The sequence below is a fragment of the Sarcophilus harrisii genome, chromosome 1 (genome assembly GCF_902635505.1).
Source record: "Sarcophilus harrisii chromosome 1, mSarHar1.11, whole genome shotgun sequence".
NCBI classification, from domain to species: Eukaryota; Metazoa; Chordata; class Mammalia; order Dasyuromorphia; family Dasyuridae; genus Sarcophilus; species Sarcophilus harrisii.
In genome coordinates this window covers 646,051,030-646,069,980 of record NC_045426.1, presented here as the reverse complement: position 1 = coordinate 646,069,980, position 18,951 = coordinate 646,051,030, and the positions used below count along the sequence as shown (strand labels likewise).

The 18,951-nt window shown below is 40.7% G+C and overlaps 1 protein-coding gene across 1 annotated transcript in view; it reads right to left on the bottom strand.

Moving 5' to 3' along the window:
* Positions 1-14,875, bottom strand: part of LOC105749397 (zinc finger protein 16) — a 57,385-nt gene extending 42,510 nt beyond the window's left edge. The window contains exons 1-2 of the mRNA XM_031947723.1: positions 14,605-14,875; positions 13,822-14,273 (exon numbers count right to left, since the gene is read on the bottom strand). Coding sequence (XP_031803583.1) covers positions 13,822-14,273; positions 14,605-14,875 — 723 coding nt within the window. The remainder of the gene's footprint in view (positions 1-13,821; positions 14,274-14,604) is intronic.
* Between the last annotated feature and the right edge of the window lie 4,076 nt (positions 14,876-18,951).

The window sequence follows — 18,951 nt, the reverse complement described above, 5'->3', positions numbered from 1 at the left end:
TCAGATTATTTATCTAGCCTTTACCTTTCTCCAGATTCTAGTTTCATATTTTCAACTATTTATTGGATATTTCCAACTGAATGTCCCATAGGTACATTAAATTCAATATGACCAAAACAGAGAACTCATTATCTCCATCTTCCCCCACCCCCAAAGCTCTCCTCTCTTCCTTTTTATTACTGTCAAGAGCATCACTTCAGAACTTAAGTGTTTTTCTTGACTTCTCGATCAGTCATCCCCTATATTCAATGTGTTGTCAACTCCAATCAATTCTACTTTTGTAACATCTCTTGTATATGCTCCCTATTCTGGTACAGGCCCTCATTACCTTATACCTAGACTATTTAAATAGGAACCATTGACCTTTCAATAGGAATCCAAACCATTATCCACTCATCTATCAAAGTGATCTTATTAAAGTACAGTTCTGAACATGTGACCCACTATTCAACAAATCCTAGTGGTTATCTAGGTTATCTATCATCTCCAGGAACAAATAAAAAAATTCTTTTTTGGGGGGAGGGCATTTAAAGCTCTTCCTAACCTGATCCCTTCCTACTTTTCCAGCCTTCTTAACCTTACTCTGATCTCCCCCCATTCTAGTACTCTGTGATCTGATGCAGTAATGCTGGTCTCTTTGCCATTCCTTAAACAAGACACTCTTTTTCCAGGCATTTTGACTAGCTTACCTCTATTCCTGAAATGTTCTCCTTCATCTCTGCCTCCAAAGCTTCCTTCAAATCCCAGCTACAATCTACAAAAAGGTTTTCCCAATCCCCTATAAAACTAGTGCCTTCCTTCTGATGATTATCTCCAATTTATCTTTTAGATAGCTTTATACAATTGTTTGCATGTTATCTCCCCCTGTTAGATTGTGAGTTTTTTTGGGATGAGGGACTATTCATTGTCTATCTTGCCATCCACAGTGCTTAGCACAATGCTGGAACACAAGGGGTAATTAATAAATGCTTCATGACTTGACATGGCTTGGCTGCCACTACTTCCCAATATCTTCCATGATTTGTCATGTGTCCTGCTACTTTCCCTGCCAGAGCCTAAAGAGTTGCTGGCCTTTCCATCAGCTATGAAATGAAGAGGAATACGAGCCCTTGTTTATGTACTATGAATTCAAATCAGAACATGAACTTGTATCGAATTCCAATATTTAAGATGGTATGAGGGACATAGTAAGTGCCCTTCCATTTCACCTACTTCTTTTCCAATCTAGATTCTAGAATCTAGAAATTAAGATCAGATTCACAGCTAAGGAGGGACCTAAAAGGAACAATACCTTTATTCAGGGCAGATGTGATAATAATAATTGACAAATGAGAGAAACCATAACTATGTAATGCTTATTTTGCTTCTGTTTTCTCTGCCAAAAAAAAAAAAAAAAGAATGACCTTTGCACTGCCAACAACAGAACAAAAATGACTCATAGGGGATTGGCATCCAAGACAGGTAAGAGTTCTACCGTTTTCTTAATGAATTCAAGTTACTTAGACCTGATGAATTACATCTGGTAGATGTGACTAGTGAGCCACTGTGATTTTGGAAAATCATAGAAAGTAGGAGTTATACATAAGAATAGAAAAGACATATTCTAATTTCCAAATATGAAAAAAGAGATCACCTGCAAACTACAGACCAATGAGCTTGACTTTGATTCATGGAAAAATTCTAGAATTCATGACTATAAAAAGATGTTGGGAGACATTTAGAAAAGGAAGCAGTGATTACAAAGCCAATATGGCTTCATCAAGAATAGAACATGGTAGACGAACATAACTGCCTTTTTTTTTTTTTTAACAAAATCACTAAACTAGGAGATGAAGGGAATGCTATGGATATAGTATAACTAGATTTTACCAAAATTTTTTTATTAAAATGTAACATCTCATATTATGCTTGTGGAGTAGATGGATTCAGAACTCTTGAATGACCAGACTCAAAACATAGTTAGTTGTTAAGGGTTAAATGCTAACATAGTAGAGTCAAGTACCTTAGGGATCTGTGTTTAGTTTATGCTGTGTTAACATTTTTATCAATAACTTGGATAAAGACAAGATTGTATGATTACCAAATATGCAAATGACACAAAAGTGGTAAGGATGACAAACACAGAGGATGGCAGAATCAGGCTAGAGCAAGGGACTAAATCTAATAAGGACATTTTTTAAAAAAAAATTTTTTTCTAACTGCTAAAAATACATTTTTTTAAATTTTTAATAGCTTTTTATTTACAAGTTACATGCATGGGTAATTTTACAGCACTGACAATTGCCAAATCGTTCATTCCAATTTTTCCCCTCCTTCCCCTAAGCCCCTCCCCTAGATGGCAGGATGACCAATATATGTTAAATATGTTAAAGTATAAATTAAATGCAAAATAAGTATACATGTCCAAACCATTATTTTGCTGTACAAAAAGAATTGGACTCTGAAATATTGTACAATTAGCCTGTGAAGGAAATAAAAAATGCAGGAGGGCAAAAATATAGGGATTGGGAATTCTATATAATAGTTCTTAGTAAGATGACATTTTTTAAAAAAGGCAATGTAAAGTTCCATACTTGGGCACACACACAAAAAATAAACTTAACAAGTACAAGAAGGAGAAGGCATATTTAAGTCAGTCAATAAACATTTATTAAGCTCTACTATTTACGAGAACCTGTGCTAAGCAGAAAGAATACAAAGAAAAATAAAAGACAACTCTCACTTTTATGGAGTTCTATGTTTAAAGAGGGAGATAATATGCAAACAACCTGCATATTAAATATGTAACTTAAATAAAATATATAAAGGATAAACTTGACATGGTCATCAAAGAGAAGACACTAGAATTAAGGGGAATAAAACCTAATCTGGAGTACTGGGTTTATTTCTAGGGGCTATGAATTAAAAAGAATTGGAAGTGTTTAGCATAAAGAAGAGAAGACACAAGAGGAACATGAAAGCAGCCTTCAAGTATTTGAAGGGCTATCCTATAGAACAGAGTCAATATATCTTATGCTATTACTGTGGAGTAAAGGAAAAAAATACTTAGATTTTTCCAAAACTTTTTATAAAAATGTAATATCACCTCCTATTAATCTTGTGGAATAAATGGAAAGATATGAATTAGGTTAGAATGCAATTAGATGAATTCAGTACTGATTGACAACCAGACTCAAAGAATAGATAGTTGTTGTTCATGGTTCACAGATGGTAAAGTCAGAAGTGATGGGTGGAAGTTGCAAAGAGGCCAATTTGGACTCTATGTCAGGAAAAACTTCCTTACAATTAGAATCATTCAAAAGGAGAAGCAGTAACCCTTAGAAGTGGTGGCAGGTTCCCTTTCCTTATAAGCATTCAAGCAGAGACCTGTTGCCATTTGTCTGGAAGGTGATATAGAGGTTGGACTAAATGGATGATAAGGTCCTTTCTGACCCTTAAAATCCTGTGATTCTGTGTTGTCCACCCCACTCTGTTGTCTTCCTTTCTCTGATCTGCTTCTGTTTCCATCTTTTATATACATTGTGGTTTGACATTTTATTTAACACAAACAAAAATGCACAAATCAGTATTTGGATGAGTGACTGATGGCCAGGTAAGCTGCTTTCTTCGCAATGACTTTATGATTCTTAGAGGAAACATTGTAAAAAAATTTCTCCCCAGAGTAAGATTTGTTGCATACGGGAGGAACATTTCTTGCTTTCTGATGCGGTGTACCAAAAATTCCTGAATTAGCTGGACAGCATGTGTTGTGACTTTTACTGCCTCCCTAACTAACACAAGGCACTAAGAGCTGGCCTCTTTTATGACCTCTTCTTAGTTTATGGAAATTTTTCTTAAATCTTGCTAGACATATCAATCCATTTGAATATCAGATGAACTTTTTGGTTCTTTTTTGGACTATTTTAGGGTTAACACACATGTGGTAACAAAATATTGGGCAGTATCAATGGAAAGATTGTCCCTGTCTTTTAGAAAAATGAAATTGGATGGTTAGATTCTCTGTGTATTTGCTTCAGTCACTTCGGACAATTTTCCCCTTTCTCTCCTTCAGCACTGTTTATTTGGGTGTTTTCAGGATTTTATGCTTGAGTGCTTCTTGTCCCTCGAGGACTGACTTCCTCTATGGAACTTTAGTCCAGTGGATCCTCCTTATATTTTTTCTGAACTCTTTAAAATCTGTTTTCTCCAAATCTAAGGTACAAGTCAGCCCATTCCCAGCTTCCCTCAATCAATCAGGCTAAGATGGAAAGGTCATTTCCCTTGGAACTCCCCATCCATTTCATATAAAATGTCCCTTTAAATTTTTCTACTTTCTGAGTTAAATTAACTTCAACAAACATTTATTGAGCAATAGTGATAGGAGAGAAAGACTATTCCTGCCCACAAATTTTCATTCTTCTGGAGGTTGACAATACCTAGACAAGAAAATACAGCCTATTTAAAAAATAATTTAAAGAAGAATGCCCTAATGACTACATGGGAAGCAAGATAGAATCAGGTTTCATTTAGAGATGACATTTGAACTGTGTTTTGAGAGGACTAAGGGACTGTAAGAGATGGCAGGGGTTAAGGAAGATAGTATGGAAACATTTGAACAAGGATTGGGAGGACAATTTAAGTGGAGTGAAATATGTATGAACTGGAAGCGAAAACTGTTACCTACTACCTACTGTTAACTACTGGGTGCTTACATTCCATGGGGTGAGACAATGTAACTAAATGCAACTAATACAAGGTCAATTTGATGGGGCTGGGAAGATAGTGATTCAAGTTGCAGCAATCAGGAAAGGTTTCATGTCAAAGATAGTACCCAAGCAGTTTTGAAAGAGATAAGCTGCAGAAGTGAAGAGAGTGCCTAGTATAAAGGCAGAGATGGGACAGAGAATCCGAATCTCTATTTTAAGAATACTCAGGCCAGCCATATCTTCATTCCCTCCACAAGGCCCAAAAACTTCTTTACCTTAGAAGCTCACTGCAGCTCTGGATTTTCTCCATCAGAAGCACCTCCCTTTTATTTATTGGCTGGCTCCTCTCAGAACCTCCAATTTATGAAGAAAGCCCAGGCCAGCCACCTCTAGGTTGCAATCCCAAGTGTCCAGATTTTCTCTACAACAGACCCTTTGTCTTCCTCACCTCCTTCGGGGGAGAAACCTTCCTTCTTTCTCCTTGTATTTGTCTTACTATCACTCAGGACAGTATTTGGTATGTTACTAAACACTTACTGACAAATTAAGTGTGGGTCATATAAACAACATATAAGATTGTAATGGTAGATTAGGGTCAGGTTTTGAAGGATTTTAAAGCTTTTCACATTGGACTTTACTAAATAGGACAATGACACGGTCAGACCTGCAGCTGAGTAAAATCACTTTGATGGCTATGTACATGATGAGGGATAATGCTTAAGGCAAGGACATCAATTGGGAGGTTACTGCAATAGTTCAGGTGAGAAGTAAACACAAACTTGGATGGTGGCCATAAACAGATATGAGATATGTATGTAGTAGAAGTAAAAATGCAAGTCTGGCCATTTCACTGAATATGTAGCATAAGAGGAGTAAAGAATAATGTCAAAGCTGTGAAACTGGGCAATGAAAGATTGGCGGTGTCTCTCAACCAAAAAAAGGAAGCTTGGAAGAGGAAAGAAAATGATAGCTGGGATATTTATGGACTACCTAATTTAAAATATACATTGGGCAATAGGAAATGCAAAATCAGTACTCAGGAGAGGCTAAAATTAGATATACAGTCTTGAAAGTCACCTGCATAGATATCATAAGGGCACAGAGAGCGAGAATAGAAAAGGGACCCAGGACACAGCCTTGGGGAATATCCTACCCTTGGTAAAAAAAAAAGTATGAAAGGACTGAAATAGCAAAGCATAATGAATAGTAGTCAGATAGGCAAAAGAGAACAATAGTATGAAAACTCAGAGAAGAGAAAATATCTTGGAGGAAAAGGTGGTCAGTGAGAACAATTCAGAGGTTTTGATATAAAGGGGAAAAGGGGGGGAGGGAAGGTTTCTATTTTCTCAGTAAAGAATGAGGTGAGATTCTTAGCTTAATTTAGGATGAGGACCTCATAAGTTGGAGTGGATATGTTGTGGTTTGGAAAGTTTTGTGGGGAGCAGGATAAAGAATAAATCAGAGAACAGCAAAAAGATTTTCTTCCTGTGAAGACCTAGATAATATATAGAAATAAAGGAAGGCAGGGAGTAGTCTGTGTGTGGTTTTATATAGCAGGCTAAAGATTTCATATTTTATCCTATAGATAATTTCTGGTAAGATAATGACATAGTTATACCTATGCTTTACAGATACCATCAGTAATTTCAAGTCAAAAACTTATGATCCATTCTTTCCTCAGAGAACTCCATCAGATATCCTGATCATTTGAATTAGCACCTAGGCTAAGTTTATGATATTTTCTGAATTCCTCTATTTCTTCTTTCTGTTCAGGTGGTTTGTAATATAATCAGAAAACAACTGGACTCCTGTTTCTGTTTCCATGCCTCTTTTTGTAAATGTTCTCCTCTATGCTGCTCCACTCTAGTTCCTGACTGTCTCAATTGTTTTTTATGTCTTCTGATTCCTAGCACAGAGTAGATACTTAAAAGTTTATCAGGAAACTACTGGCTCTGAAGTCTGTAGAACCTAAGTTCAAATCTGATGTCAGATATTTAATATATACTAGTTGTATGAGCCTGGCCAAGTCACTTAATTCCAAATGCCCCTCTCCCATCTCTTCCCCCAAAAGCTTATTGGCTAAATTTGCTTGAATGAAGGTAATTTAACATACATCCTTCCTTTTATTTGTCATATTTCATTTGAATAATATACCTCTTTCATATTCTAGTCATGGGTCTCATCCAGCCAAGTCTTAGTAATACCTATTAGGTCAAACTTTCTCTGTACTGGGATTTCTAATTCATCATGATCACATTACTTGTTTAGTGAGCTGCTTAAGGAATCAATGGATTTCTTTTTGAGGAACTGATACAATATAGTTGAATCTAATAAAGTTCAGTATTGTACCCTAGGTATGAACATAGTGCTAAATCTACAAAAGAGTTTCTATTACTACCACATTTGGTGTTTGTGTTCTGGTTTCCAGCCTTCCCCACTCCCCTTACCTTACACTCCAGTCATTCATTCATTGATTCAGACAATAAACATTTATTAAGTATCTAAGTAGAGAGAACTGTGCAAGGCCCTGAGAATAAAGTTTAGATAAGATATGGCCTTGCTCTCTGATGGGTTTACAATCTAGTCTGAAGATAAACTACAAACACAGGTAACTATAAAACATAATATTACATGGTAAATACTATGTGAAGTTTGTAGGGAAAGATTATTACCAACTAGGGGAAACAAGGAAGGTTTCCTAGAAGAGATAACATTTCAGTTGGGCTTTAAAAGATAAGTAGGAAGTCACTCTACACCATAAATGTATTTTTCCTAGTGTATTTATTTACACAGAAAAAAAAAAAGCACACAGAAATAATAAAATCAAGTTAATCAAAAAGATTTCTAAAAGAATTCTACTCAGTTCAGTCAAGGACATGCAAAAAATTATTATACTATCCTAGCTAGTTAACATTTCCCTATCATTCCCTATAATCCTTAGAATTTGGACCACACTGGTCCAAAAGATATTGTATCTTTTCTTCTAAAACGTTTTCCCCACATTTACCTCCCAATATGGACCTGGGATAGTCAGGTAATCTGTACAAAATTAATTAATTTGAGATGAACCTGAGGTAATTGTAGATCAGTCAGGAAGTCACTGGCTGGTTTTTAGTTCTCCAAGCATACCTTTTAAAATTACAAATTGCAGTGGGAAAGTTATGGGCCTTTTCTTGGGAATCAGGAGAACTAGATTCAAATCCCAACTTCAAAACCTATAAGCTATGTGGCAGGTCAGTCTACCACTATGTGCCTCAGTATGCTGTTAAAAATGTAGATTCCATCATTAGTTCACAAAAGAAATAGCTGTGGGGAAAATACACTGTAAATTTAAAAGCAAGAAGAATAATTAATAATAACAGCTAATGTTTATATATGACTTTTAAGGTTTACAAAGTGATTTACAATTATTATGTCATTTGACTCTGACAACAACCCTGGGAGGTAGGTGCTATTATTATCTCCATTTTAAATTTGAGGAAACTAAAGCAGACCCTGGTTAAGTGATTTACCTGAGGTCACACAGCTAATAAGTGACTGAAGCAGAATTCAAATTCACATCTTCTTGACTCCTACACCAGGACTTTGTCTACTATGCCATCTAAATACCCTTAAAATTTAAAAAATACTTCCTTGTTGTTGTTTTTTTTTAACATGGCAGAAGAAAGAGGTAGATTAAAAAAAAAAAAAGAATGAAGAAGTTCTGCAGAATGGGGTCTCCAGAAAAACAGCTCACCTGGGGCCCGACTGACAGGAGCTCTGCTGCCATTGCCTGGTTTCCTGGGTTCCCCTCAGGGAGTCAGGGAAGAACCTGGTGAGTAGCCAGAGCTGGGAAAAGAGAAAGGCATATGTGGAAGACCAGTCCTGATTTATGGTGCCCCCTCTGTCACTCTGGGATTCCCCAGTTCTCACAAGAATAGTCCCTGGATCTATCTCCAGCATCACTATGAGCACTGAATGTGTCCATGAAGGGCAATTAGCTGCTGTTAACTGCCCATAAGGTACATAGCTAAGTTCATCTCTTTCAGCAAATTCTGCTGATTCTTAAGTTTATCCAGCAACCTCTTAGCAATCACCAAAATATTTTATATTGCCCCTCTAAAACACACATAGCAACTTCATTCCCTGTCTCTTTTCAAGGCTTGACTTCTCCAGGAAGACTCCCCAGGCTCACCTCTGCTTACAGTGACAATTCCCTGAGCATGCTACATGCACTTTGAAGATAAATGTTTATTGTTCCATTATAACAAAATCCAGACCCGTAACTCCAAAAAGTTATCTTCCACAGATATGTTAAAATTATATAATTATTTGTTAGATCCAACAGGAAGTAACTTACTCAAAGATCTTCTGATTAGCATTATCAACTGAGACAACAAACAGGGATACAATTGTTCTCTGGTATTCACCGTTGTTATGGAAATATTCTAAGCCATGATTCAATTAGAATGGGAAAACTTTGTACATGGTGAGGTCTTCCAAATGTTTCTGTTTATAGAATGACATTGCACTAATTACATAAGCCCTACTTGATTACTGGATCCCTTCATGGAAGCTGAGAAAAGAGCAACGGAACAATCTAGATAGGGAAAATTAAATGGATGAAAAATTTATATGAGCAGATTATGATATGAGGAAATGCCTGAACAGGCTACTGAAACAGTCTGATAGTTCATATATATGGGGCAAGTACTTCAGATGTACAACAAGCTTGGAAGACAATATAGCACTCAATGATCTCAAGAAGTTTTGTGGCATACAACCACATTAAAAAAAAAAATTATTTTAGAGAGGCATAATGACCAGTGTCAAGAAGACCTGAGTTCAAGTCTTACCTCTGATGAATCCTGTATGACCCTGCACATGCTAATTAATCTTTCAATGCCCAAAGCGATTCTTTAAGCCTGTGAACTGCAAAGCAGCTGCCAATTTATATTTACAGAAGGGTTTCTGTCATTAAAAGATAGTGAAATCAAATACTCATCCTAAAAATTTTCAATGACTCTGTAAGTCTGCACACTATGGAATGACAGTCTCTAAACCACCAAAATTAGGGGTGATCCAAAGGACAGGGTGAACATAAGGTGAACTGTAGCATATTATCAAGGGTAATGTCCTTGTGAGAAGTGGCAAAAAGGGTGTTACTCATAAAATATGTGATCAAAAAAGGAAAGGGAAGTGTTTAAATACACACAGTATATAAAAACTCCAACAAAGTAATCTTTAGCACATGTTACTGGTCATAGAGAGGACTTCAGTCATGCCACAGGATAGATTGGGAATTGAACCAATAAAAGGAGCACCTGCACACCATGGAACCAGTGAAGTCTACAGGATACCCCAAATCCTCATCTCTAATCCATTCTTCCACTCTAAGAGCCCAGGAAGAAAGGGCCCACATGTCCTTCTTCTTTGCCTTCCCAAAAAGCCTTAGTACATCCTGGACACAGAGAAAACTCAGTCAGCATCTGCAGGAAAGGTTTTTAGCTCCAACTTCATTTCCAGGCAATAAAGACAATTCATGAAGTTGGGAGGCATCTTCAAGGTTATCTCATCTAATTAATACATAAATAAATCCTTGGTATCTATTCAACTTAATATTGTAAGTAAAGGATTAAAATCACCAAAGAAAAGTGAACTTTCTGCAGACTTGTTTATCAAGAGAGGCAAAAATAGATCTGTAATCTTTTCAGAGCAACTCTATAGGGCACAGGGAGAAGATTTGTGTGTCTTCTAAATTCCTTGGAACATGAATAGCTGTTTTAAAATCTGTATTGAAATTGAGTGGGAAAATCAATCACTTCATTATATTTCTGATATGGATTAATCAATGGGAATCTGACATATGGAGACACACACACAAAATATAAATGCATAGACACAGATGACAAGTAGAACAAAAACACGAGTTTAATTCACCATCAATTAAAGTTTGCCTTCAAATTCGCCTTTCAGATTTTAATGGGCTGAATCTAAGTTGAAAAAGATTTTGCAGTCCTTTGCATAGTCAGATTACTACTGGAATGATTCAGAAAGTAGCACTTCCAACTTCTGAAGGAGAAGAAATGGTTTTTAAAAAGTGACATGGAACCCAAGGGAGAATTTAATTGCAATTCTATCTCCTCAGTCTAAATTTGATGGACTTGAGCTCTTATGGTAATCCTTACACAGAGACAATAGAGGGAAGTGGAAAGTCACCAAGAATCAGGAAATTTGAGCTCTAGTCCTGACTGCCACTAACTTTCTATGTATGAGACCTTAAGCACAACACTTTCTCTGGTTTCTTCTTCTATTAAATCAGGCCAATCATCTCTTCCCTCAAAAATTTGTTGTAAAGCTCAATAGAAAATGGTTGAAAAGGCATAAAGTACAGTTTACATGCATGAGATGTTAACATTAATAGAAAAACCGGTATTTTAAGTTCTGGTAATTACTTTAGTTGTTTCACCATCATTTCATGTGAAGCTTGGATGGTTCCCACATATGCACAATCATACTTCTCAAACACAAAGGCACCTGAAGCTCAAGACTGGGAGAAGGGCACTAAATCACAAGGTTCTACGCCAAGAGGACAGAATTGCTGTCCAGATTCCTTCTGGCCAAGTACCTAACACAGGGCTCTTCCTCCCTGCACAAATATCAAGAAAAATGTTAAGAATTGGAATTGGGAGAACATATGGCACAAACCCTTCATTTTATATGAGAAAACAGATCCAACTAAGCAAACATCTAGTAACATCATTGGGCCTCTAAAAACAGCACTTGCTAAATCACAGCTCCGCCACTACAGACTAACTCACACACTGAACACAAGGCAGACCTATACAGATTCACTATAAAGGTTTGACCCCAAAAACACAAGTTTAAAGTACCTCTGAGTGCTCTTAAATGAGGCCTAACATCTAAGGCACTCAGGAAAATAGTGTGACCTAAATGCTATGGAACATGTGTACGGAAGGTGTGCAGCTGTGACTGGACAGGTTTGAATGTGCCTGGGGCAGTGATTCTGTCTCTGACGTTAAGTGTGGAAATGTAAGTGTGTGTGTGACACAAACAAATGTATGTTTGTATTTATGTGAATACAAGGTGGGTCTGCCTTAAAGTGTCAATCCTGTACCCAACTATGCAGAGTGTGTCTATCTTGTTCCCCTTTGAGCAGTGCCCAAAATACCCTAAACCTTCAAGCCCCAGCCCACCCTTCTAAGGATTCTGTCTTGTAGAAACACTTAAGGGATGGAAAGATGAAAGAATGGAAAAGGAATGACATGGAGGGATAAAACTTCATGGAAGGAAGTCTCTGGAGGGAAAGGTTGGACACCTGAAGAGGAGAGGGGAAATAGGGCAAAAGAGAGCTAGATAGATTCTAAGAGACAAAGGGGACAGGGGAGGGGGAGAGAGGGAGAAAGAAAGGGAATTGGTAGAGGGAAGAGAAGCTTTGGAAGGTGGGAAAAGAAGAGGACTGTAGGGCAGAGGATCCCACATACAGAGAAGAGGTTTGGCAAGGGTGGCAGGAGAAGACTGATAAGTAGAGGGGATTAGCAGGGAGACAGAGAAGAGAAGGGCTGGAAAGGAGGAGATCCAGATCAGGACAGGGGAAGAGAAGGCTAGTGCAGTGGAGGAGGCTAATTTGGGAAAAGATTGTGGAGGTAAGGGAACTGGCAGATCTCAGAGAGAGGGGATGCCTGACCTGGCAAAAGAGGAGGAAAGGAAGGGACTTAGAAGGGAATGAATCTTTGGAGGTTGGTGGGGCTAGGGAGAGGGAATGCTTGGTGCTGTTAAGGGGGGGAAAGAAACTGGAGTGGAGTGGAGTAGAGTGAAGGGAAGGAGAAAAGGGGACAGATGAGGAAAGAACATCTTTCACTGGAAAATACTGTCTTGCCTCAGAGAAAGGGGATATCTGGACGGGTAAAGAAGGAAGACCTCTGTGCAAAAGGCGGAGTAAGCCTGGGGCAGGATGGAGAAGTTAGATGGGAAAGGGAGGGAATCCATGAATGAGCGGGGTAAAGAAGTCGAGAGAAGGGGACAGGAGGGGAGGAAATCCTCTGAAGGAAAGGGAACTTGTGGGCATCGGAGGGAAATGGGGTCTAGAGAGGAGGAAAAAGGCAAAGATGAGAGACTGAAGGGGAGCCCTGCAGGGAAGGGACGAAAGGTGAGGTACCCGTGTGGGGGAAAGGGCCACCGGGGAAAAGGCTGAGGGAATCTTGGGCAGGAAAGGGAGCAAAAGGGGCCGATGCAGGGGGGTGAGGGTGGAGGGGGAAGAAGAGGACCCTATGGGCAGAGGAAGGGGCTGGAAGTAATGAGAGGGTGCCGAGAGCAGAGAGAGTCAATGGGGGAACAGAAGGGAGGAGCCTAGGAAAAGGAGGTGGCTAGCTGGAACGAGGAGAGAACCCTACTAGGAAAGAAAACCGAGGACTGGGAGTTGGGGGGGGGGCGCTGCGGATAGAGAGAGGTGGACGGGGCAAGAAGGGAAACCCCACAAGATGAGAGGAGACTTCGAGGACGAGAAACTGGGGGGGAATCACAGGGCTGAGGAGAGAACGGTGAACCCCGAGCAGGGGAGGAGACCAGTGGGATCGAGGAGGGGCCGCGGCTAGGGGAGGGGGTTCGTGGGGGCGGGGAGTAGGAGAGCTCGTACGGACTAGAGGGAGGGAGATTCTGGACAGGGGAAAGGGTTGGCAGAGGGGAGAAGAGGGGACTGGAGACAGGGGAGGGGACCCATGGGAGAGAGGAGAAGCCTCAGGCATGGGAGAGAAAAGACGAAGGGGCCTAAGGAAGTAAGAGAGACACGGCAGAAGCGAGGGGGAGGGGAGGAGTAGGGATTGAGGGGGAGGGAGCATTCTGGACCGGGAGGAGACCGATGAAGGTGAGAAAGAGGGACAGTGGCCAGGGGAAAGGGCTGGCAGGAGAAAGAAGGAGGGACACGAAAAGGGAGACCCTAGGGAACGGAAGGAACCGGCAGAGGCAAAAGGGGGGGGGGAAGAAGAGAGTGGGGGAACCCGAGCAGCAGGGAAATCGGGGGAGGGGGGAAGGCGGCGGAGAAGAGGGGACTGGAGAGGACGGAGGCAGGGGAAGGGACCCCGGACCCTCCCGAACTCTTCCTCTTACCCCTCCACGTCTGGGGCCGGCCAGGACTCACCCTCCGCTCCGGGGCCGCGCCGGGGACCGAGGCGGTGGACACAGACCGGCCCCACTGGACCCCGAACCGCCCCCACGGAGAGAGGCTGATCTCCCGGACCGGAAGTGTCGCCCCAGATTCCCGCCCCCCTTGGGGGTGCTGCCCAATCCTAGATCGGAATGCGCCTAGGGCCTCAATAGGCTGTAGGGAGGACTCCGAGTCTCGGTGGTCTGTCCGCCCGTCCTTGGCCGGGCCTGCGCAGAGCGGGGTGGGCGGGCCCTTGCTTCGACACGTGGCTCTGTGGAGGGGAGGAGAAGTGAGGGTGTGAGCGCAGTTATGCTCTTTAACGCCTTCTCTGGAGGGGGTCGTAGCGACACCTAGTGGGAAGAGCAGGACCTGGTGCCGTGTGGATGACCGAGGCCGATCCGGAGCCCTAGACTCGCTGAGGGGCAGCGGCCAGGGCTCCGGAGACACTAGTGGGAGAGACCGCAAAGGGGGGCAGTGCTCGTTCCCTCCCCAGGAGGCATTTTTAAGTGCCTGGTGTGTGCGGAGCTCTTTGCTGAGCCCCGGGTGACAGCCCAGGGTCGGCCTGGCAAAAGCTCACAGGCGATCAGTAAGACTGCATCCTGCCCAGTACTGCATGAAAGATACCTGACGGAGCTGCACCGCGAGTTGTGTTAGCCAGTTAGCAAGTTAAGCGCGCCCTGCCGTGAGCCCGGCCCTGCGCTAAGCTCTGGGTGCACGAAAAAACAATTCTCCTTAACCTCAGAATTTAATGCGGACGGGGGAGGGGGGAGAACGCGCCAACCGCTGTGTACCAAGGCACACGGGATAAGGGGAAGGAGCGGGAGCGAGAGTGTCCGAGAAGAAGCCCCAGGACTAAGGACCGGGCGAGGCTCCTTAGCCAGAGAAGCCAGGTAGCCGGGCTGATGCCGGAGAAAGCATTCCAGACTTGGGGGAGAGCCAGTGGAGACTCTAGGAGCAGCTTGGCCAGTGTCACCGAATCAAAAGCGGGGAGGGGCAGGAAGCGCTGCGAAATGCAAGAAGGCTGCATACAAGTGGAAGAGAGTATCATAATCAGAAAGCGAAGAGAGTCACAATGTTTCTTGAAGAAGTTTTAGAATAATCAGTTGGTGAGATCAGAAGGGGGACTGAACCAGAAAGCTTCCAGGAAAACATTTTAATTAATCCATAGGGCCTAATAAGCTTGTTTAATCAATTTGCTGTGCCAGGCATTCTGGCCTCAGCTAGGGACACAAAATCAGACTGTTCTAAAGGAGCTTAGATTACAATGCCTTCCTATTTCAGATGTCTTCCCATCTGATATCCATATTTGGAAGCTAAGTTGTTTGTTTCCAATAGACCGTAAGTTCCTTCAGGGCAGGGGCTTTTTTTTTTTTTTTTTTTTTTTTTTGGCTTTAATTTGTATTCCTAGAGATTGCCTCGTGCATGTCATATAAGTAGGCACTTAAATGCTTATTGAATGACTGCCTGACTCAGCAAGTGAGATACATAAGTATACCCATAAATATACCCAAACTAAGTTTAGAGTGATTTTGGTGGAGAGGTACTAGCAATTGGGGAAGTCCGACAAGACTTCAAGTAGAGGATAACTCTTAAGGAAAGATGATAGAAATCAGGGATTCTGAGAGAGGGAAAGAAGTGCATTCTGGGAAGAGATGATTTATCTTGTGTGAGAGAAACACCAAAGGCTATTTTGGCTGGCCCAAAGACTGTAAGGAGGGGAGTAATGTGTTGGGGGGGAGGGGAGAGCTGGCCAATGGGGCTAAATGGGTCTCCATTATATATATAATATGTATAATAAGCCTCAGAAGATTCAGTTGGTTTTTTTTTTTTTTTTGTGGTTTTTTTGTTTTTGCGCTGAGGCAATTGAGGTTAAATGACTCGTCTAGGGTCACATAGTTAGGAAGTGTTAAGTGTCTGAGACCAGATTTGAACTCAGATCCTCCTGACTTCATGGCTGGGGTTCTATCCACTGAACCACCTAGCTGCCCCAATTCAGTTGGTTTTTAAGAATAATAACTCATACATTCTCAAGAGTTTAAATGATTTTGCATAGAATCAAACTGCAAAGCTGGAGTTTGTAGCATGCTGACAAGAAGATGGATGTCCAATTGGGCTTAATCAAAGAGTTTGTAAAGGAGTGTCATGAGATATGGTTGGAAAGGTAGGATGCGATCTTACTGGGAAAGCCCTTAAATGTCAGGCTAAGAGTTACAGAACCAGATTCTAAAAATTAGAAGGAACCTCAGAAATCAATTAGTCCAATCTATATCTGAGTAATAACTTCTACAACATTAATGATTGCATGAAAAAAAATTTAATAAGTACTGTGTGTCAGGCATTGTCATAAGCACTGGAGATACAAATATGGGGAACAATCTCTGCTCTTAAATACCTTACACTATAATATAAATACATATATAAAAGTGGTGGCCAAGGAAGGGAATTATGGTCTGCAAAGTCCCAGGGATGGTAAACTGATCCATTGGGCAGTTAGCTGACACTTTCCAGAAGCAATGATACTATTGACTTTATTAATTTGCCTAAAATTACCTTGTCAGCAAGTAAGTAGAGATAGCTTAGGTGAATAGTTGGATGAGATGCGAAGGTGACATAATAGGCTAGTCTGCTCACTTAAGAGGCATATAGTACCTAAACAAGAAGTCTGGGCTTCTAAGGCAGGAATTCTAAAGATGATCAGATTAACTTTCTCAGGGTCTGGTGACAGAAATTCTGGAAGTGTAGAGGACAGGGGTTTAGGTCTGATGGTTAGGGTGCTAATCCAGGTGGGGATAAATATAGAATATGAAGGAAGATAATGAGATAACATGAATAGAGAGCTGGGAAGGCAGATGGTGAAATGGCACCAGTGAAAGCTGAAAAAGATGTAAAGATCCAGGAATCTAGAACCACCAAGATACAGGGGGCTAAGTAAGCTAGTTTGCATCTATTCAGTTAACCAAGACAGCTAGATCCTGGAAAGAGCTCAAAAATAGTCATACCACCTCTGCTTGAAGATCTCCAATGGATGAAGAAAATACTATTTTTCAAGTCAAGCTGTTCTACAGAAGACAACAAAAAAAGAAACAGAGTTACAGAGGCAAAGGGAAGAGCTGCCCACTCTGCCATAGCCTACAATACAGTGAATTGAATCCTGACCCAAGAAGTAGGGGTATGAGGCCAGCAGAGAAGAAATCATCTTGGGACACTCAGAACCTGTGGATCAGTACTCTATCCTGGCAGGTCAAGAGTGAAAGAGGACTAAACTAGGGAGAATCATGCAGAATAGGAGCAGCAAGCAGCTTATTAGTTGGTTTTCCAATTCCAATTCCAATTCCAATCAATAGGGGGAGGAAGGAAGAAGGGCAGCAAAAACGACAAAAGCAAAATGAGATTGCCCAAAATGGAGCTGAAATCCAGTAAACCCTCTGCTGCTACTGTAAACACTTACCTAAAACACCCCACTGGAATGACTTGTATCTCTTTTCCTTCTATAACTTCAAGGTAGCAATTAAGATCAGCATCAATGCCCTCTTTCCATACTTGAATATAAGGAAGGAATTGGGTGTCAAGATCATTTTTTGCTTCATTTAGCCCTTTGTTACCCACTTTGCTTTTCATTTCAAGTAACACCTTTTGCTTTGAGTTAATGTATTCTTCAGTTGGTTTCCCAAGTATTTACTATGTATTTACAGACCTTGTACTAAGCAGTGGGAAAAGGCAGAAAGGCAACAGTATCGGCCCTCAAAGAGTTCATGTTTTGATAAAGGAGAAAACATGCAAACAATTATGTTTAGATATAAGATATAAGATAATATATAGTGGAAATGGAAGACATTGGCAGTGGGTGGGTGGGTAGTTAGGGATCAAGAAAAACCACCGTCAGAAGGTGAAATCTGACCTGTCTTGAAATAAACAAGAAGGGCAAGTAGGTGATGCAGTGGAAAGAGCACCAGCCCTGAAGTCAGGAGGACCTGAGTTCAAATTTGACCTCAGATACTTAATACTTCCTAGCTGTATGACCCTGGGCAAGTCACTTACTCCCAATTGCCTCAGGAAAGAAAGAAAGAGAAAGAGAAATATCTCTGAGGGAGAAATTGATTTCTGTCACAACAGATCACATCTTCCTAAATATTTTAATGGATACTAAACCAAAGTATGCCTTGAACCTGAGGCAGCTTTAAGGGAGATTTTATATATATATGAAAACCTGGGAGAAGGAACGAACACTAATAACTAGGGAGGATTAGGAAAAAGCTTCCCTTAGGAGGTGAGGGAGTTACATTCTAGGCATGAGGGACAGCCTGTGCAAAGGAGGGAGATGGAATGTGAAGTTCATGATAACAGCTGGCCAATTTAGCAGGAATGTAGAGTACATGAAAGGAAGTATTACAAAGTAAGTCTGGACAGGTAGGAGCCAAATTGTGGAGGATATTAAATGCCAACCTAGGGAGTTTGTATTTTGTTTTAGAGGCAATGGAGAGTTGAAGATTTTTGACCAGGGATGTGATATGGTCAGACCTGTGTTTTGGTAACTGCAGGGAGAATGGATTGAGCAGGAGAAGCTAGAAGAAGGGAGATTAAGAAGTTATTGTAATAGTCCTAGAGGTTTTGAGGACATGGCCAGTAAGAATGGCCAGATAAACTGAGAAAAGACAGAAGATAGAAACTGTAGAGGTAGAATTGTAAATGAGAGAAGAAATAATTAAGTTGTGAACTGAGGTGACTAGGACCATGGCAATATCTTCAAAAGAAACAGGAAATCTTGAAAAAAAGATAGGATTAGATAGGAAGTATGTAATACAGTAAAGATAATGGACGTTATAATCCAGATCAAAGAAAAGTCAGTGGCTACCTAGTCCATTCCATATTCAAAAGGAATCGCCACTATAAAATCTTAAGAAGTGGCTGTTCAATGCCTTTGCACTCTTCTGTTTAGAATGTTTTCCTTCTTTCAGCCTCTTAAAATTTCTTGTGGCTCCTTTTTAATTTCAACTCAAATTTTACCATCTAGAGGATAGCCTCTTTGTTACTAACATCTTCCTAAGATTACATTCTATTTACAGTTAATTTCTCTTATTTACATGTCTCTCGAATTAGAATGTTAGCTCCCTAAAGATAGAGACT